This window comes from Myxine glutinosa, chromosome 1, assembly GCF_964187855.1.
Source record: "Myxine glutinosa chromosome 1, kmMyxGlut1.1, whole genome shotgun sequence".
Lineage (NCBI taxonomy): Eukaryota > Metazoa > Chordata > Myxini > Myxiniformes > Myxinidae > Myxine > Myxine glutinosa.
Genome location: NC_136261.1, coordinates 251,404,843 through 251,426,955, shown reverse-complemented (window position 1 = coordinate 251,426,955; position 22,113 = coordinate 251,404,843). Strand labels below are relative to the sequence as shown.

The window sequence follows — 22,113 nt, the reverse complement described above, 5'->3', positions numbered from 1 at the left end:
GATTTCGACAGCGCGCAGCCGCTTGCTTATTACGTTCTCTTCTTAATCTTCTCTTCCCTGCCTCCTCCGGCGTCAGCTGGAAAAAACAACAACATATTTCAAAGAAGAAAGTTCTGGAAGTCTATGCACTGAGGAAGAGGTGACACCATTAACCTGCAGGAGACGTTTGAATGTTTTAAACTTTTTATGCATGTGAACCCGTATACTATATGTCACCATGCCTGTGCCACTGTTCTCTTCCCCAGCAATCCTCCCCCTCTGAACATCACAGTGAAATCAAGTTGATAAACTGATATATATATATATATATATATATATATATATATATATATATATATATATATATATATATATATATATATATATATATATATATATATATATATATATTCAATCAATGTGCTGTTAATATGGCATCGGCATGATGGGCCAAATGCGTCAAAGTTCCTGTATATCCTTGTGCAACAGTATCGTGCACTTATTCTCCCTGACCCTGCAGCCGGAATACCTTTAACAAAAAAAAAAGACATTTGACTTTCATGAACTCTTGAATGCAGCTGCTAAAGCGTCGTATACAAATACATGTAGCGGATATGACCTCAAACCTATTCCAATTTGCAATGGGTGGTGGAAAGGAGTGCAAAGAGGCAAATACACGAGGAACCAACTGCAACAGACTCATGATAAAATGACGACTCATTCCAAATTTGGGCACGGTCATATTATACGAATTATTGGCGATTATGAAAATCACATGAGCATTATGCATTGAAACAAATTCTGAAATAAAGAAACTTGTCTAAATTCAGTTTTGGGCAGAAAAATGGACAACTCCATCAGGACAGGTTCTCGGGCAACTTCTCCAGATCGGTTCCAAACAATGGATAACAATGGGCCATTGTTGGGCCAACTTTTCGACCGTTGCTGGGTGTGAGCTTGGATCTCTGGTTGGGTGCGATCGTTGTACATGCCAACCGTATACAGGTGGTGGGAAGTTTAACACAGTTCTCTAAGTTTGGTGAATTAATCGGAGAGTTCAGGAGAGAGATGCTTTGAATATGAAGAGATAATAATCTCAGTGGCTGCTCCGCACATTAGTTGTATTTATAAATGTGAATTGAGTCTCCAGTCAGTTCCGTTTCAAAAGTGCACACCTGGGATGCGGCTCACGGGCATTTTCAGTCCCTGTCCCCCCTTGTGCTTTCTCCTAACCACGTGTTGCTCGGAACGCTGACTAATACACTTTTCCAAGGTTCCGTCCGCCTTCGGACGAACGCCCAAACTACAGTACTATGAGAATATTTTACAGCTTAGGAATTTTTTCTCGTTTGAAAGTCCTCAAAATGACAACTGTATTTCTTGCATCTCTGACAAGTCGATATGACGTCATGAAAATGCCACTTTGCCGTCATAAAAACTTCAGTGGGTTAATAATTGGGGTGGAAGGTTTGGTGGGAAATGGAGGTGGGAATGTCGAGAAGAATGCTGCAGATAGTTTGAGAGGAAAATATGAGAGGAGGTGGGAGAAGGAAGGGGAATGATGATAAGATGAGCTGGATATCACAAACACACAGTAATCACACACACACACACACACACACACACACACACACACACACACGAAGTATGGTAAATGCGAAAGAATAACCAACAACACGCAATCTATCTATAATTCCACTAATCTCTGTGTGTATGTTTGTTTGTATGTTTGTATGTTTGTATGTCTGTGACCGCTGTTTCTCGACAACTACCGGTCCGATATACTTTAAACTTGCCAGGTATATTGCTGGGGACCCGAGGATGTGCCTTTTCAAGGTTTGAAATTAATCGGACAAGTAGTTACCGAGCTATGTCCAAAAACGATTCAACCAATCAGAGAGCAGCGAGCTATCACGTGTGCCGAACGTGGCGAACAGACTCTGCCTCGGACGGCACATTTGAGAGCGTATTCATTTATTTCACGTTGGCAAACTATGTTGGCGTTAAACTATGTTTTAAAACTAATTAAAACTACTTTGCGATTCATCGTAACTGCGATTCGTAACTGCCGTTCGCTTTGGCTTTGCGAATGGACCAAACCATTTCATGTAAATAGAGGGGGGGGATTGTCACCGTACTCGCAAGCCGTTCGCTTTGGACCAAACCATTTCATGTAAATAGAGGGTGGGGATATAATTTTAGATATAGATATAGTACGGGCATGCCCTAGTATGTCAAATTACACAACTTTTACGGAACTTTACAGTTAGTTTACACATTAAAACCACAAAGACAAGTTATTAAAGTAATTGGATTTCTTTATACATTTTCAAAATCATTGAAGCCAATTAAATAAAAGAAGACTAATTTGCATATGAGCATTATCAAAGGGAGCCGCAAAGCGCCCCTTCCTTTATATAAGGGATCGTTTCTCTGTATGCAGCTTTAACATGGGGACTGAAAATACGTTTCTCGGCTTCTACTGGACGAAATCGGCTGCAAATTTCAGATGTAAATGCTTTGTACGTTGAGGTAATATGTTCCGAATTTCAGCAACGTCCGTTTCCGCATTCTTGAGTTATATTTAGAAAACCCTCAAAATCACATTGGAGTCTGTCCGTCCGTCCGTCTATCCGTCCGCCCAAAATGTGTTGGCACTAATATCTCAAGGATTATACATTGAAACTAGCTGCATCTTGGAATATACATCGACCAATAGGTCTAGTTAATGACTTTCAAAACAAATTCCAGCTAAGTGCTATAGTTTTTGTTTTAAAATTCAATGTATATAAATATATATACATAAATAAATGTGACGTGCTCTGGCAAAACCAGACACTTGTCGGCATTTCTCTTAGCGAGAAAAAGCCGAAGAGAGTCAAAATATAACCACAGGGTCCAAATTGAGATTTTTATATGGATAGAAAGAGTAACTTCTCGAGATTATTATGCACCAAAACATTTTTCCAAGAAACAACAGAAAAGTCGTGAAAGAAGGGATTCAGCCTGGGCAGGAATTGGAATTGGTTCAGGGCACCTGCAATAACTTGCCTACTCTTCACAAAGGACACCATGGGATCTTTAGCAACTAATGCTGGTAGATGGGATATCAAGTTTAATGTCTACCCAAGGGATACAATGATGCCTTGTGTTGCTTGCAGATCACCAGGATTACAATTTATAGCTGTTAAGATTCAAACCCAGGCTAGATAATTTTGATTTGATCTTTGATTTGATATATATATATATATATATATATATATATATATATATATATATATATATATATATATATATATACACACAGTGCGTATCAAAAAAAAGGTAATCCGAATTCAAGGGGTTAATATGCAAAGGTTATTTATTTTGACAATTTACCTGTGGTTTACTAATTAAGAGGAGATCCTCAGCTTTCCATTGATACCTTCCATGCATCATTGCTGTCACACATGACCGAGTACATGTTTATTGAAAATGACAAGTTCAAATCGCATTTTTACAAGTTTGACTAATCGATGCAAGTCAGGATAATTGGTGCAAAATAAACGTCAGATGTGAACTTTTCTCAGGAATGATTGGCCTTTATGCACCCACACCTTCAACATGTCCACCTCCCCTTTCAACACAAAGCTCACAGCGGCGGAGCATGCTCTGAACTGCTCGTCTCACCATAGCCGGGTCATTGCGCAAAGCATCCACTCCATGTCGAATACGGCCCCGCAATTCGTCAAGATCACGGGGAGGAGTTACAAAAAACCTTGTACTTTAATTAGGCCCAAAGGAAATAATCACATGGTGTGAGGTCAGGTGATCTTGGCGGCCATTCCACTGCATGGTTGAGGGCGATGACTCGGTCTCCAAAGAGTTCCCTCAGTCGATCTCGGACAGCGATAAGACGATGTGCTGGGGCCCTGTCTTTGGCCCACCAGAGATATCTGAAGACATGACGAACTTGTCGCTCAAAGTTCTCCTCCAGCTGCGGTAAAACTTCATCATTGATCATCTGCAGATACCTGTTACCATTGACATTCTTTTGAAAGAAAAATGGCCCGATCACCTGACCACTTCCACAAAGTCCCAACCAAACAGTCCACTTTGGTCCATTCATGTTGGTGTCAAAATTAAATTCCATGGGTTGTCCTGTCGGTGCATATTCAAGAACGTTATGGGTATTGAACTTGCCGTCCATGGCGAAAGCAGCTTCGTTGCCGATAACGAGATACCACAGGAAATTGACATCTGCTTCGCAACGTGCTGTCAACCATCTGGCAAGCACCAGCGTCCTGGCAAAATCCCCTGGCATAAGTTGTGCCGGATGTGAATCTGATATGGATGTTGGTGGAGGTCCAGTCTTGTGATTCGGTTGAATGTTGCCAAAGGCAATCCCATCCCATTTCATCTTGTGCTGGTATCCCTAGGATGCTACAAAACTTGCTGCCTTACTGCTGCAATGTTCATTTCCGATCGCCCAGTGCGATATATACCAGAATTCTACTTGTTACATTTGAGGCTAGTGTCATGCTCTTGGTATTTTCTAACATTCGCCCAGATGGTTTTGGCTGCTGGAGGCTCCCGTTCTGGGAAACGTTCCCTGAACGCATCACGAGTTCGCTGAAAACTTCCAGTTTGGTGAAAGGTTGTAACCACGAAGGTCCGCTGTTCAGTCATAAGTTGAACCATCTTTTGAATGACTCAGGCTGTCTCTAAACCCATACACTGTAGGCCCATCTTAAAAAAGGATGACGCAACCGACGATTACCAGACCAGCTTAACAATTTTACATAATCAACTTGGCAGGCGACAAGTAATGCGTCCATTTAAAACTGTCTTGCACCGATTAGCCACACTTGTAAAAATGCGATTTGAACTTGTCATTTTCAATGAACATGTACTCGGTCATGTGTGACACCAATGATGCATGAAAGGCATCAATGGAAAGCTGAGGATCTCCTCATAATTGGTAATCTACATGTAAATTGTCAAACTAAATAACCTTTGCATATCAACCCCTTGAATTCGGATTACCTTTTTTTTGATACGCACTGTATATATATATATATATATATATATATATATATATATATATATATATATATATATATATATATATATATATATATATATATATATACACACACACACACACACACACACACACACACACACACACACACAGGGTGGTCCAGAAACCCTGGGCACATTTTGAAGAACGATACCTGCAACAAACAGCTAAGTTTATTATTGTTCTTTGGTGCAAAATAAAACATGATTACTCATTAAGCAGTCTAATCAGTCTAATATACATGAAACAGATCAGGTCAAATGTTCAAACTGCACTCTGGCACGCAGTTCTGCATGTTTCAGTCATTAAGGCAGCAGTCTCCTTACGGATGAATTGTTTCAAGTCTCTCAGGGTCGTCGGATTCCTCACATACACTTTGTGTTTGAGGAAACCCAAAGAAAGAAATCACATGGTGTTAAATCACAAGACCGCAGCGGCCATTCACCCGGACCATGACGGCCAATCCATTTGGTCTGCAAAGTTCAAATTAAGGGCCTGGCGTACACTGGCAGCATAATGCATGAACCACATTTTGCCATCATTGAGTGGAAATACATGCTGCTCCAGCATTAGAAGGTAATTTGCAGCATTCACATTTTCTTCGAAAAATATTGGTCCAACAATGCCTCCAGAAGAAATGCCTGCCCAGACGGACACACAGCTTGATACTGGATGTTGTGCTCAACAGTAAATCTTGGGTTGTCTACTGCCCATATCACGCTGTTATGACGATTCACAGAACAGATAAAGTAAACTTGGATTCATCTGACCACAATATCCTGTTCTGCAAATCATTGTCCATATCGATTAACCCAAGCAATGTCTCACATGCCTCAAGGCGCCTGTCAAAATCATCCTCAGATAGTTGATGAATTAATCTGGGTATGTATGGTTTCCCATTAAGGTCTTTTAGTATTCTTAAAATTGATGATCAGCTTATGTTGGTGACGTTTGATAAACGACGAGTTGATAATGGTGTGTTATTGTCGAGTTGTTGTTGAATGACCGCTCTGCTTTCCTCAGTTTGAACAGTACGAGGCCTACCTGGTGACTGTTTTGGAAGAATGCTGCCGGTTTCATAAAACTGCTTGTTTTTTCTGCCGATAGTTCTTGTGTCAATTGCGTCGGCGCCACATTCTTTGACAAGTTGTCTGTGAACTTCAGCCGAATTTCCAGGTGCAGAATACAAGCGTACAGCACGAATTTTCTGTCTCATGATATCCTCCGTCATATTAGGGTGTCTAATTCATAATGAACTGAACTAATGCAAAGACAAACACGTGCAGCACAAAGAGCGAAGCTCACCCTGACCCATATCACATGATGCACCTCACCCTGTTGCGTATCACGTGACGCCTGTCTGTGTTGAAGCGATCACATCCATTTACGAGTAATCATGTTTTGTTTTGCACCAAAAACAATAATAAACGTAATTGTTTGTTGCAGATATCGTTCTTCAAAATGTGCCCAGGGTTTCTGGACCACCCTGTGTGTGTGTGTGTGTATATATATATATATATATATATATATATATATATATATATATATATATATATACTATTCTGACGATATATATATATGCACACTTTTTATATGTAGGCATGGTTGAAGTTCAGGCTGATGCATAGTGTGTAATAGGTAGTTAGGGGGTAGTGGGTAGTGGGGTAGGTGGTTGTGAGTGTAGTAATTTTATGACTCCTGCTCCTTTTCTTGGATTAACATTGTTATTTGGAATTTCTTCCCTAATACGTCTATTTTCGTTCCATTTTTCATTCGCTTATTTTCAATAATAATTTTGGAAGCCGAATAACACTTTTGAAATCCACCACACAAGATGGGTAAATATACAATGGATGTTGCTCAACATATGACCAGGTAGTGTTCGTTTGATGTTAGTCTTACGAGTGTGTGTATAACCACTCTGTGTGTACAATAATGGCTCCATGAGCCTTTTGGCCGTGACTGGAATTCCGTTTAGTTAACTGGAATTATTTTAATTAATTATTCTGCGATTTTGAAATGCTCAAAGTTTGAAGCGGCTTTACGTAAAAACTACGTACAACAAAACGAAAACAGTATGGCTTGAGGCAGACTGCTTAATTTAAAAGTTATTATCCTGAATTCAATCGTTTTCTAAGCTTTTCCCATTCATTGAGAAATAAAATAAACCTTCCTCCTCTTTGTTCATCGACTTGCAAGTGACATTGCATCGATACACACTCAAGGTGAAAGGACAGTGAGCAAATCAGGGCTGATACCTAACAAAAGTTACGTTTCGTGTATTTTTGTGCCATATCGCTATGATTTTAAAAACCTCGGTTGTTGGTGGACACCAAACAGTAGTAAAAGCATTTTGTGGGGATGAGGAAAGTGGGGGAGTGGGTAAGCTTTTATAACAACAATAACTGCACTAGTCAGGTGGAGATAAATTATGAAGACAAAGTTGCAATGTGTCTGAAGCAAGGTGGGGAAGGTGGTGGCTGGATGGTGTTTAGAGCTGTGCTTAAATGGTACATATGGGAGTAAGAGATGGGTGGATGGCTAAGTAGGGGTTCCATCGTTTTGCAGGTATAATAAATGTCGTGACAAGACAGTTCAATAGGTAGACCACTCTAATCCTTCTGAAGTCCTAAAGGTTGAAGCAGACGTAGCACACTTATCTTTGAGGTGTAGTATGGGTTTGACTCCCTACCCTGCTTTAAACTGTTGGATCAGTAATTCCCAGGGAAGGAGTTGCATCATATAAAAGTGCACCATCCATCAGATGAACATTAAGCTGAGCGTCCCTTCTGCTAGCATGAGTTGTGGACGTTAAAGATCCCACAGTGTGTTTTGCAAAGAGGAGATTAGTGATCACTAGCACTCTGAAGGATTACCAAATTCGTGCTCTTTCAATCAAATGTCAGGCCTGGCCATCTGGCTTGTAAAACCTTGATTTGTGCAAGGCAATGCAGCATTAAAGAGTACGCAACCTCTTAGCAAGTCGGTAGGCCGGGTGGCTCCTGTGCAATCTTAAGTCGATGCAAAAGATCCTGTGGCATCTATTGCATTAGTTGGCCTAAAGGGGCAGCACCTCAAGAGGAAATCCTGGCTGTAGATTGATATGGTTCATTTTGACTGTGACTATAAGTCTGGTGTTAGTTTAACGGTTAAGGTGGCAGGCTGAAGATTTTAGGGTTCTGAGGTTGAGCCCCTGCAAATCAGTTGAATTAACACGAGGTGACCGGTCATGGAGAGGCATTGCATCAGTGGCATCCGCTACCCCGGAAACTGATGCAAGCAGCAGCCACAGGCTGCACATGAACCACCACCACCTCTGTGACTATAAAGAGTGTCATGGGTTAAAATACGATGTTGATAAACCTTAAAAGTGTGTGCATATGCATATCCTTGGTAATCTAAGAAAATGATATTATAACTCAATAATGCTCACATGTTGTGTGATTCTGCAATGAATTGGAATGTTAATCGCAAAAAATTAACTATTATCGTGAATTTAATTATAAGGAAGCCCTAATTAATTTATGCCACATAAAGGGCCTATCTCATTGGCGGAGACGTCGCCGCGACTGCCGCGACTGATCAGTCGCGGCAACTCGGGCAACTCGGGCGACTCGGGAGACAAAAAATGGCTTGCGCTCTCATCAAGGCGACGCCAGGGCGACGTCCGCGACGTCTCCGCGACGTCTCCAGACAAGGTGACAACCAATTCGCCCGAACGTCGCGGGGACGTCGCCGCGACGTCTCCAGCAGTCGCGGCGACGTCTCCGAGACGTCTTCTCAGTTGCGGCGACGTCTCCACGACGTCTCCGGCAGTTGCGGCGACGTCTCCGCGACGTCTCCGGCAGTCGCCGATAGGTCGCCATGGGTCTCCGCAAGCTTGCGGAGACGTCGCCGTGACTTCTCCCTGTCTATATATACCTAGATCTACAACTAGATCTATCATTCGCTTTTCAGATGTCAGACAGTCAAGAACTCTCACCATGGACATCTGCAATGAAGCTGTTATGCTGTTGGAGCAGGATCCCTACCTGGAGGATGAGCAGAAGGAGGAAGTTGCCCCTGGAGAGTGGAGACAGCATACCAACCAGTTGGAGGGGATGAAGAGAAGAGGAAGAAACATACCGTCTGTTGCCAAGAACCAGAGAGAGTACCTGATCCAGTACTACTCTGGGGTTGGAGCTGTCCCCTGGCAAGACAAGATGGTGGGGCCTCTTCCAAGGCAGTACAAGGAGCAGCAGCAGCAGCAGCAGCAGGAACAAGTACCAGATGATGAAGACCTTGACCTGGATGTACCTCACTTGGACCAGGAGTGAAGGACTATTTCCATGCTGCATACTGTACTCTATAGAATTGTGTCATTGCATAAACTGTATGAAATTCTATTGGGATTTTTTATATATTGCTTTGATGTAAACTGTAATGTTCACAATAAATATTACTTGTAAATATTTATTTTAACCCGTTCGAGACGAGTCACGGATATATTCGTTTTCTATTTTCTTTCGCTGTGGACGAGTCACGAGTATATCCGTTTTGATCGGCTCTGGTGAACATGAACTTTTCAACCGAGTTATTTTCCATTTTCTAGTACATATTTTGTCAATAAAATTACATGTATCAAAAGCCAAAACTTCAGAGTTTCTGTGATTGCAAATTTCTTTTCGATATATAACTCCACTGAGGTAAAAATTAGGGGTAAAACATGAAGAGCTCTGATAAATTGCGCCGACTTTTTCGTTCATAGCAACGAGGACGTCTCCAAAAAGTCTCCAAAAAAATCGAACATGTTTGAATTTCCCGCGACTTCCCGGAGACCCGGCTAGTCTCCAGGAGACGTCGCGGAGATGTCTCCGCAGCCAGGGGAGACTCGAGTCGCCACCAGGTCGCCACCTAGTCTCCAGGCCAATGAGATAGGCCCTTTAAGGATTGTTGGCAAGCTAGCATGATAGCCTTGAACCAAAGACACTTTGATTTAGTTTTTTTTTTTTTTTTGTATACAAGATCGAGGCTCGTGTAAGAGCTAACATTAATCACAAAAAGACAAACTGACACACAAAACATACAATAAAGGGAACGGGAGACAAGATGGGGAGAGAGAAGGAAGCACACAAGTAAACAGCAGAGAACAGAGACATCGGAAGATCTGTGGGAGGGAGAGGGCTTGGGGGGAGGAGGCATGGGACGGTGGGGGTTAAGGTATAAAATACATGGACACTGCTAGAACTTCCAGGAAAGAAAGAAGTCGGGATTTCAAAAAAAAGTGGATCTGGGGTGAATAATGTCTATGTATCCTGGTTGTCTGTCCTGGGTTGGAAAATCCTGGTTTGGTCGGCCCAGCTCAATACTGTCACTCTGGTGTTTCACATCCAAGGGCGAGGCATCAATGCGTGCATCGTCCATCAGATGGACATCAAGCCGAAGGACCCATCTACCAGCACTGGGGGCATTGGCAGTCGTTAAATATCCCATGGTGTCTTTCGCGAAGAGTCGGCGAGTTGTTGTTGGTATCCTCAACAAATTACAAACTGCTGCCCCGACTGACTGCCGGGAAGGCAACGTAAAATAACCCAACACGACCTTTGCCCAGGAACTGCTCCAGTAGCACCTGCGATCAGCAAGAGTATGGCACACGTGACGGTTTGAAAGGCCATTGAGTTGCAGAAACCACAATTACTGCGAATTCCATATTGCATCAAAGAGTGCACCCTCGTTTCAGAAGATTCAATAAGCTGGCTGTGCTATCTGCTAGCTCTCACTTGTGGAAGGTGCGTGTCGAGAAGAGAAGGTCAGTGTGCCAGTGCCATTAGGATTACATGTCATGGTCTCTGATACAGACAGAGCAATTCATCAATGTGGGCGCCGTCCCTTGGATGGACATCGAACTGGATATATCGTCTGCCAGCATTAGTTGGTGGAAGTTAAAGATCCCTCGGTCTCCGTGAAGAGTAGGTGATCTATTGCCAGCACCCTCAACAAAGTTAAAATTTGTGCTCGAACCCACAGGGGGCAATGCATCGGTGGCACAGCTATGGCACTCAGCAATGATACAAAACTGGCAGCCAGGCGCTGCACACAAAATGACAATGGTCCCTGATGGCTTCAGTGATTGCACGAGCTTTGCATACAAGTTCAACATGAAATAGCTACAATGAAACCTATTTCATGCGGTCATCCATATTAGCGATAAATATCTAGGTATTTGAAGAAATGCACAACAGGTGTTCCTACTGTTGATCAAAGGTCCATGAGAACAATGCGTATACCTTTGCATAATTCCTGCCCAAGTTTCAATAATATATATGGTTGGCAGATTTTTTTTTAAAGAAACAATTAGATTAATGAACAGGATTAAATATTTAAATTGGTATATGTGGGGAAATTACGCGCCCAGACCAGGAATCAAACCCAGGTCCTCTGAAAAACCATACCAGTGCTCTGCCATCTGAGTTATCAGGGCAACCCTGACTGAGCATGCAATTTTCCCACACTTATGATTGCCACTCTCTTTCGTTTCCCACATATATCAATTTAATTATTTAATCTTGTTCATTAATCTATTTGCTTCACTCCGCCCCCAGTGGTGTTTATAATAGAGGACATGGATTTGTCCCCCCCATTGGAGGAAGACCCTCTCGTGTTCAGGCCGTTGGTGCTCCTATGGTTGGCAGCGAGTGCCCCGGAAGCATTGACAGAAAGAGGGCAATCATATATGTGGGAGGATTGCATGATCAGTCAGGGTCACCCAGATAGCTCAGATGGCAGAGCACTTGTACGGCATTCCAGAGGACCTGGATCTATTTGCTTCACTCCGCCCCCAGTGGTGTTTATAATAGAGGACATGGATTTGTCCCCCCATTGGAGGAAGACCCTCTCGTGTTCAGGCCGTTGGTGCTCCTATGGTTGGCAGCGAGTGCCCCGGAAGCATTGACGGAAAGAGGGTGGCAATCATATGTGGGAAAATTGCATGATCAGTCAGGGTCACCCAGATAGCTCAGATGGCAGAGCACTGGTATGATTTTCCAGAGGATCTGGGTTCGGTTCTTGGTCTGCGCATGTAATTTTCCCACACATATCAATTTAATTGTTTAAGAAAGGAAAATAGAGCAAACCATTCTTGCCTCCAGTTATGCCATGACCGTCAATTAATCTCTGTCTGGTATAATGTTCACAAAATCCATGCAAATAAACACAAGAGTCAAAACATTTCCACTTTGATGACTGATGGCTGCCTTCAAAGAGAGAGTTGTGACGTATAATTCATGCCGACCCAACTGAAAACTAGAGTGAAGTTGATGGCGCACCATCACAAATCCCACACTTCTCACCTAAAGTAAAGTTGGAAGATTGCAAAAAGTTCCAACAGGAATGACCCAATGTAAAATTTTGAGTTTACAATAAAACAAACTTCTGTTTTGACCATTGTGACACTAGTCCCCACCACTCTCACCCCATCCCAGTTCTTCTAAGTGTGGGGATAATGCCACGTTCGATGTAATGTAGTCTTAACACAGTTTTGCAAAATTTTATTGACTAATTTTTGGTGAGTTATATAAAAAGTTGGATTGAAACCGTGGGTGGATTGCTTAGTCAACAACTGTTTCAGCTGAGCCAACATAGCATGATCTCTTGGTGGGTACCCTTGACTTAAACTACGATTTCACAGGTACAAGTCAACTTGCACTTCTTATGAATCAGTTGAAAAGAGATGCATTTCAAAAACAGACGTGATGCATGGTTCGTGTTGCATAAAGAAAGCCGATTCATATATGATGCACTAAGCGTGTCATCACGTTCTCAGACATCACTAGTCCTTTTGAAAGACGAGGTTAGTGATTGCACATTGCTCAAAACGCTCTACATACAGATAAAAGACAATGAAATAGTCTCGCCAGCTAAGTCTGGAGTCATTGCAAAGAGAGGCGTGAAACCCACATTTTACTCCAATGACACACCGACCCTTTCGGAGTGTTTTGAGAGTGCAGCCGGAATGAGGGAGATGGGAATTTATCCGGTGTGCCAGTGCGCGACAGTTCTTCTTCTTTAACTGCACACTTATCACCCTCGCCAGAAGAGAGGGTATTGCATTTGAGTCCGTTTGTTTGTTTGTCTGTTTGTCTGTTTGTCCGCACAGAATAAATATGATTTTCTCTGCAACCGTTGGCCTGATTGACAGGAAATTTTCACCATAGGTGCAACTCCACCTGTATAATTTTTTCATGATAATTATGACGTCATAGGTCACGTGGTTCGACCGCCATCTTGGAAAAATCGAAAAACCTTGCACCTCTATATCTCTGAAAGTGCTGAATAGAAAAAATTCTGGCATGGCTCATTGTAAAGAACTCTCCATGGGGAATAAAATATGTTCATGATGATGTCATAGGTGCCTCCATTATGACGTCATAATTCGACAAGTACAAAACTTCATCCAATCAAGATGAAGTTTCTTGAGCGCCATGTCGGCATAAACTGGTGGAGAAAAAAATAATAATGATGACGTCATCGGTCACGTGGTTCGGCCGCCATCTTGGAAAAAGCGAAAAACTTTGCACCTCTATATCTCCGAAAGCACTGAATAGAAAAAAATTGAGACATGGCTGATTGTAAAGAACTCTCCATGGGGAATAAAATATGTTAATGATGATGTCATAGGTGCCTCCACTATGACGTCATAATTCGACAAGTACAAAACTCCATCCGATTGAGATGAAATTTCTTGAGCATAATCTTGGAATAAATTAGTTTAGAAAAAAAAAAAATGACATCATCAGTCACGTGGTTCGGCCGCCATCTTGGAAAAAGCGAAAAACTTTGTACCTCTATATCTCTGAAAGCACTGAATAGGAAAAAATTGAGACATGGCTGATTGTAAAGAACTCTCCATGGAGAATAAAATATGTTAATGATGATGTCATAGGTGCCTCCATTATGTCCTAATTCGACAAGTACAAAACTTCATCCTATCAAGATTAAATTTCTTGAGCATCATGTAGGCATAAATTGGTGGAATTTTTTTTTAATGATGACGTCATAGGTCACGTGGCTCGGCCGCCATCTTGGAAAAACCCCAAAAAATTGCACCTCTGTATCTCCGAAAGCGCTGAATAGAAAGTATTGAGACATGGCTCATTGTAAATAACTCTCCATGGGGAATAAAATATGTTAATGATGATGTCATAGGTGCCTCCATTATGATGTCATAATTCGACAAGTACAAATCTTCATCCGATCAAGATTACATTTCTTGAGCATAATCTAGGAATAAATTAGTTTAGAAAAAAAACTAATGATGACGTTATCGATCACGTGGTTCGCCGCCATATTTGTTTTAACACAAAAGCCTTAAAAACCACTGAAAATACATCCTGGCGAGGGTTTGCAATCTCTGATTGCTCTTTATAGTTCCTAAGTTATTGTGGGGTTGGAAGCTTAGCCCAAGCCTTTCACCAACCAGCTGGACAAGCCTGATGCTCAACTAAGGTTAGGGAAGGATTTTGTTAATGGTGCCTGCGATAGCTCACCTAATCATCGCGAAGGACACAGTGGGATCCCTAACGTCCACCGACGAATTCCAGCAGAGGTGACACCCATTTTAACGTCCATTCGAGGGTTGGCACACATATTGATGAATCACCCAGCCTGTGAAACACCAGGATGACAGTTTATAGCTTGTCAAGATTCTAACCCAGGCTAGAGAGCTTATAGGCGAGTGTGCGCACCTCTCGGCCATGTTGACAGCCTGTGCTGGCACACGGTGGTCTATTCTTTCCGAACCATATCATGGATGTTTCACTTCCGGAAGTGAGTGCTCACGGATGTATCAGCTAGCTTAACGTTCCATTAGAAGGGACGACGTTCACTGTGTGAGAAACTTTAGCAGGACGGGATAATCCTACAACAAACTCCATTATGAGAACCCTGTTGGACAACTGGAAATGAGAGTACACCACTTCTTAAAAAGAGACGGCGTATAATAATAATATTTGTTGATTTTGGTACATACATCCTGAACCTTACGACAAGAGGCTAAAGATTCCTGTTTTTTTTTTTTAAGAAAACATCCTCTTAAAGCTTAGTCTCCAAACATAATGCAAAATGAATCATATATTATTCACATACGACACCATACCAGTTATATGAATAGCATGGATGATGTATTTTAAAATGATTTTCCTCTTTGGAAATGCTCTTTTCTATGTGATATGTATTTTAGATTTTCTATATATGTATTTTAGATTTTCTATATGATATGTAATTTAGATTTTCTATATGATATGTATTTTAGATTTTCTATATGATATGTATTTTAGATTTTCTATATGATATGTATCTTAGATTTTCTATATGATATGTATTTGAGATTTTCTATATGATATATATTTTAGATTTTCTATATGATATGTATCTTAGATTTTCTATATGATATGTATTTTAGTTTTTCTATATGATATGTATCTTAGATTTTCTATATGATATGTATCTTAGATTTTCTATATGATATGTATCTTAGATTTTCTATATGATATGTATTTTAGATTTTCTATATGATATGTATTTTAGATTTTCTATATGATATGTAGTTTAGATTTTCTATATGATATGTATTTTAGATTTTCTATATGATATGTATTTTAGATTTTCTATATGATATGTATTTTAGATTTTCTATATGATATGTATTTTAGATTTTCTATATGATATGTATTTTAGATTTTTTATGTGATATGTATTTTAGATTTTCTATATGATATGTATTTTAGATTTTCTATATGATATGTATTTTAGTTTTTTTTATATGATATGTATTTGAGATTTTTTATATGATATGTAATTTAGATTTTCTATATGATATGTATTTGAGATTTTCTGTATGATATGTATTTTAGATTTTCTATGTGATATGTATTTGAGATTGTCTATATCCTCAGTTCTTAACCTGTGGGGCGTGCCCCCCAAGGGGGGCGTGAGCAATTTTCAGAGGGGGTGCGGGACGGCAGTATAAACGTCTAAATAACCCCAAACGGAAATTATAATCCTCCTTCTGAAAAAAATTAATTAACCGAAAAGATAGCGCCTTATATAATTCCTAGTTTGTTTCAGTCTCAACTAACACTTCTTTTTTTCTTCCGACAGATTATTAACTGGAATCGAAGTCAATGGCAATGAGTGCGAAAAAGACTGTTAACCCTGACCCTGGCTGTTAACAGAATCTACGTCAATAGCCAGGGCCCAGGGCCCAGCCCTGGCTGGCTTCAATATCAACGAACAAACCCCTCAGAATGCACCACAGAGCACCTAGAATTCAAAAATTTCCTGGGGGGTCCCCTCAGACCCCCCCGGCGAGAGGGCAGCCCCTCTCGCCCTCTCCCCAACGAGCGGCTTCGTCAGATGTAGGTGGAGGGGGGCGTGGAGACGAGCAACAATTGCTAAAGGGGGTGCGACACTAGAAAGGTTAAGAACCCCTGGTTTATATGATATGTATTTTAGATTTTCTATATGATATGTATTTTAGATTTTCTATATGATATGTATTTTAGATTTTCTATATGATAAGTATTTTAGATTTTCTGTATGATATGTATTTTAGATTTTCTATATGATATGTATTTTAGATTTTCTGTATGATATATATTTTAGATTTTCTATATGATATGTATTTTAGATTTTCTATATGATATGTATTTTAGATTTTCTATATGATAAGTATTTTAGATTTTCTATATAAGTATTTTAGATTTTCTATATGATATGTATTTTAGATTTTCTATATGATATGTATTTTAGATTTTCTATATGATAAGTATTTTAGATTTTCTGTATGATATGTATTTTAGATTTTCTATATGATATGTATTTTAGATTTTCTATATGATATGTATTTTAGATTTTCTGTATGATAAGTATTTTAGATTTTCTATATGATAAGTATTTTAGATTTTCTATATGATATGTATTTGAGATTTTCTATATGATATGTAATTTAGATTTTCTATATGATATGTATTTTAGATTTTCTATATGATAAGTATTTTAGATTTTCTGTATGATATGTAATTTAGATTTTCTATATGATATGTATTTTAGATTTTCTGTATGATATGTATTTTAGATTTTCTATATGATATGTATTTTAGATTTTCTGTATGATATGTAATTTAGATTTTCTATATGATATGTATTTTAGATTTTCTATATGATATGTATTTTAGATTTTCTATATGATATGTATTTTAGATTTTCTGTATGATATGTATTTTAGATTTTCTGTATGATATGTATTTTAGATTTTCTATATGATATGTATTTTAGATTTTCTATATGATATGTATTTTAGATTTTCTGTATGATAAGTATTTTAGATTTTCTATATGATAAGTATTTTAGATTTTCTATATGATATGTATTTGAGATTTTCTATATGATATGTAATTTAGATTTTCTATATGATATGTATTTTAGATTTTCTATATGATAAGTATTTTAGATTTTCTGTATGATATGTAATTTAGATTTTCTATATGATATGTATTTTAGATTTTCTGTATGATATGTATTTTAGATTTTCTATATGATATGTATTTTAGATTTTCTGTATGATATGTAATTTAGATTTTCTATATGATATGTATTTTAGATTTTCTATATGATATGTATTTTAGATTTTCTATATGATATGTATTTTAGATTTTCTGTATGATATGTAATTTAGATTTTCTGTGATATGTAATTTAGATTTTCTGTATGATATGTATTTTAGATTTTCTATATGATATGTATTTTAGATTTTCTATATGATATGTATTTTAGATTTTCTATATGATATGTATTTTAGATTTTCTATATGATATGTATTTTAGATTTTCTATATGATATGTATTTTAGATTTTCTATATGATATGTATTTTTGATTTTCTATATGATATGTATTTTAGATTTTCTATATGATATGTATTTTTGATTTTCTATATGATATGTATTTTAGATTTTCTATATGATATGTATTTTAGATTTTCTATATGATATGTATTTTAGATTTTCTGTATGATATGTAATTTAGATTTTCTGTGATATGCAATTTAGATTTTCTGTATGATATGTATTTTATATTTTCTATATGATATGTATTTTAGATTTTCTATATGATATGTATTTTAGATTTTCTATATGATATGTATTTTAGATTTTCTATATGATATGTATTTTAGATTTTCTATATATGTATTTTAGATTTTCTATATGATATGTATTTTTGATTTTCTATATGATATGTATTTTAGATTTTCTATATGATATGTATTTTTGATTTTCTATATGATATGTACTTTAGATTTTCTGCTTCGGGGCTAAAATGTAATTATGGAGCAAAAAAAAGGATTTTCAAGTGCTGTAGCATGTTCGTCAGTGTTGTATCTGGAGGTTGAAAACTTTCAACTGTTATGTCATCGTTGTGTTGCTTGAACATGTGACTCATGGCTGCCGTTATGGTCAACACCTTCGACCCAGGGTCACGACCCAAACTTGAAAAACCCCACAAAGTCCCAGTTTTGAGGGGGGGTTTCATCTCGAAAACATTTTCTCTGACCGGTACCATTTGGGCGTTACCGGTACCATTTTGGTGTTACTGGTACCATTTGGGCGTTACCTGTACCATTTGGGCGTTACCGGTACCATTTTGGAGTTACCGGTACCATTTGGGCGTTTCTGGTACCATTTGGGCGTTACCGGTACCATTCTTTTTTTTTTCTTTTTTTTTTTGTATACTGAATCGAGGCTCGTGAAAGAGCTAACATTTACTTCACAAACAAATCAACCAGACAAACAAAATATATTTTAAAAGGGAGCGGAAGACAAGATGGGGAGAGAAGGGGAAGCACACAAACACAACATTTGAGAGCAGGGAGATGTGTGGAAGGGAGAGGGCTTGGGGGAGGAGGCGTGGGAAGGGGGGAGGGGTGTGGGAGAAGTATAAAACACAAGGACACCAAGGACTTCCAGGACAGAAGTTGGTATTTCAAAAAAGTGGAATTGGGGTGAAATTAGCAGGAGTTACAGTTGGGAGTTACATGTACCATTTGGGAGTTACAGGTACCATTTGGGCGTTACCGGTACCATTTGGGCGTTACCGGTACCATCTGGGCGTTAACAGTACCATTTTGGAGTTACCGGTACCATTTGGGCGTTTCTGGTACCATTTGGGCGTTACCGGTACCATTTGGGAGTTACAGGTACCATTTGGGAGTTATAGGTACCATTTGGGAGTTACTGGTACCATTTGGGAGTTACCAGTACCATTTGGGCGTTACCGGTATCATTTGGGAGTTACAGGTACCATTTGAGAGTTACCGGTACCATTTGGGAGTTACCGGTACCATTTGGGCATTACTGGTACCATTTGGGAGTTACCGGTACCATTTGGGCATTACTGGTACCATTTGGGAGTTACAGGTACCATTTGGGAGTTACAGGTACCATTTGGGAGTTACAGGTACTATTTGGGAGTTACAGGTACCATTTCGGAGTTACCGGTACCATTTGGGAGTTACCGGTACCATTTGGGAGTTACCCATACCATTTGGGAGTTAACGGTACCATTTTGGAGTTACAGGTACCATTTGGGAATTACAGGTACCATTTGGGAGTTACAGGTACCATTTGGGAGTTACCGGTACCATTTGGGAGTTAGCCGTACCATTTGGGAGTTACCGGTACCATTTTGGAGTTACAGGTACCATTTGGGATTTACCGGTACCATTTGGGAGTTACAGGTACCATTTGAGAGTTACCGGTACCATTTGGGAGTTACAGGTACCATTTGGGTCGCGAGTCGAATGCGATTTCAAATTTTGGGTCGTGGACAAAAAAAGTTTGGCAACCACTGCCCTGGACCGTACCATCACCAATGAAAAAGGATTTCTCAAACTTTGTGTAAGCATGGTCAGGCCAGACACACGTGCTGCTCTTCGGAAGACGTCACGTCACCGATGATGTCCCAATGACGGTGCTTCAGTAATTGAATCCAGGAACACTGGATTGAGAATCCAGCGGCAAGGTTTTTGGATATCTCTCCTTGGTATATCAATTGGCCGAAAAGGCTCAATTCCAAAATGGCTGTTTTGAGATACGTTTAAGTTGTGAAAACTAAGTTTAAAGTGGTGCATAAGTCAGTGATGAAAGTTTTAAATATACTTCCTTGGTCTAAATGCCTTATATCGATTGATTAGGTCTTGATTGCCACTTACATCGTCATCTCCTCGTCTTCGTCCTCCGCCCGTGCTGGCCGAGCAAATGACTCCAAGACGTCTTGAGGGTCCTGCAGGTGGAGCAGAGCTGGGTATGGACGCCAGCGCCATCCGGCTTGGGCCCGGCTGCGGAAACGACGACTGAAAAGCCATCGGAGTCGCGCACGGAACTCTGGGCTGCCGGGACATGGACGTGATGACCGTCGGCTGGACCATCCACTGCAGATCCTGGCTCGTCGTGATGGCCGTGATGGTTGGAACGAAGGAGCGGCTCGACCCTGGCATATCCACGCCGTAGCCCTGTCGAAGACACCACAACGTGGATCACTCGACGGTCACAACTGCTGCGTAGAGCATCAGAAATCGTCCCGGTGAAGATTGTGACACACGCTCGTCACGTGCCAGTGTTGCAGGTGCGCATGTCACAGCTGCTTATTGTATTGTAACGCAATATTGCAAAACGCATGAGGTCACACCAAACAATGTATTCGACTTGGTCATTGGTGAAGCATTATTCATCGCTCGATCAGCCATCGCCGTCGAGGTTGCTTAACCGTCCACGAGGAGCGCGTGCCCGACACCTGGGCGTGCCCAGTGGCCCGCTCACAGCAAAAGGTGACCATGTATAAACGCATACGTGTAACAAACATAACCTTGTACTACACCCTTAGTGTGGCAAGAAAATGATTCCTCGGCGCTTTTACCGGTGCATCGCTTTTTGCAAAAGCATTACTCATCACACCTATTGTTGGAGCTGTAGCGGAGGGGGGAGGGGGGGGGTTGAAAACGCATGAACTGCAGGTGCACGATGTTCCAAAACTGCGTGAGAGGGAACAGAGAAGACAACAAAAAAAACAACAATGCTTTTCAAAATTCCGGCTCGGATAGACGTTGAAAACCATTCGGGACGTACACGTACCGCGCTCCACGAACTCGGACGTTGCAAAAGGCAGCTCACCTCCACGGAACAGGTAAACATTGCACGGCAAAACAGATGTCAGCTCTGACCTGGCATGCAGACGCCGCGCTTCCCATGGCATAGTAAGGCTCCGGGGCGCTGTAGGTCGTCGCTTCGACGGTACTCGGGGCATCCGATGCTGTCGTTGTACTCGGTTCGTTGATGATGTCCCGGTACATATCCCGGCGGGCCGGCTCCGCTCCGCTCGCCTCTCGCCGCACGTCTGCTGCTCAGTGACTCAGAGCAGGCATTTTATACAGCCCGCGTCGGAGGCTGCCTGGGCGGCTAAAAATAAGGAGTGACGTCCGTTACTTGTTCCGGAATTCCGCGTGGGGAGAGCACAATGGGAAAATCGAAACGCGCTCCGACCGACCGACGCCGGGCTCGAGTCGGACGCGGCTCGCGGACCTCGGATCCTCGTCCGTGAAGGAGGCAAATTCGAGATTTGCATTTACAACCTTTACATTTGCTCGAAAAATTAGCAAAACGCGCCGTTTGCCTGAGTTAGACACCCTCGGCGCGCGTGGAACGTTCCATGTACGTCATAACTCGATGCCCATATATGGTGTTAGATTCCCGGGAAAATATTTGGGGTATCCTTGGGTGCTTGTGAGTGACGTCGTAAGGGATTCCCTACTCTTCTGTTTCACTCAAAGTGCGCGCGCGCCTTCGAACGAATTTACCTGTTCGACTCCGAGCGGTATAAGCGAACGACTTGTCCCGACATTGTCCGTGTTTGTATCCCGAACGAAAACGACGAAATGATTTAAAATCTCCACCGAAGTGGCGCCAATCTTATCGGCGACCTCAGGACGACCGTCTTCCTTTAATTTGGCCATGTTGTACCTTTTACGTCAATCTCACGTCTGTGT

General features: G+C 40.6%; 1 protein-coding gene across 1 annotated transcript in view; it reads right to left on the bottom strand.

Moving 5' to 3' along the window:
• Positions 1 to 21,450, bottom strand: part of LOC137436344 (fos-related antigen 2-like) — a 24,909-nt gene extending 3,459 nt beyond the window's left edge. The window contains exons 1-3 of the mRNA XM_068130037.2: positions 21,292 to 21,450; positions 20,284 to 20,583; positions 1 to 76 (exon numbers count right to left, since the gene is read on the bottom strand). The exon at positions 1 to 76 is cut by the window's left edge and continues 32 nt beyond it. Coding sequence (XP_067986138.2) covers positions 1 to 76; positions 20,284 to 20,583; positions 21,292 to 21,420 — 505 coding nt within the window. The 5' untranslated portion in view covers positions 21,421 to 21,450. The remainder of the gene's footprint in view (positions 77 to 20,283; positions 20,584 to 21,291) is intronic.
• Positions 21,451 to 22,113: the final 663 nt, after the last annotated feature.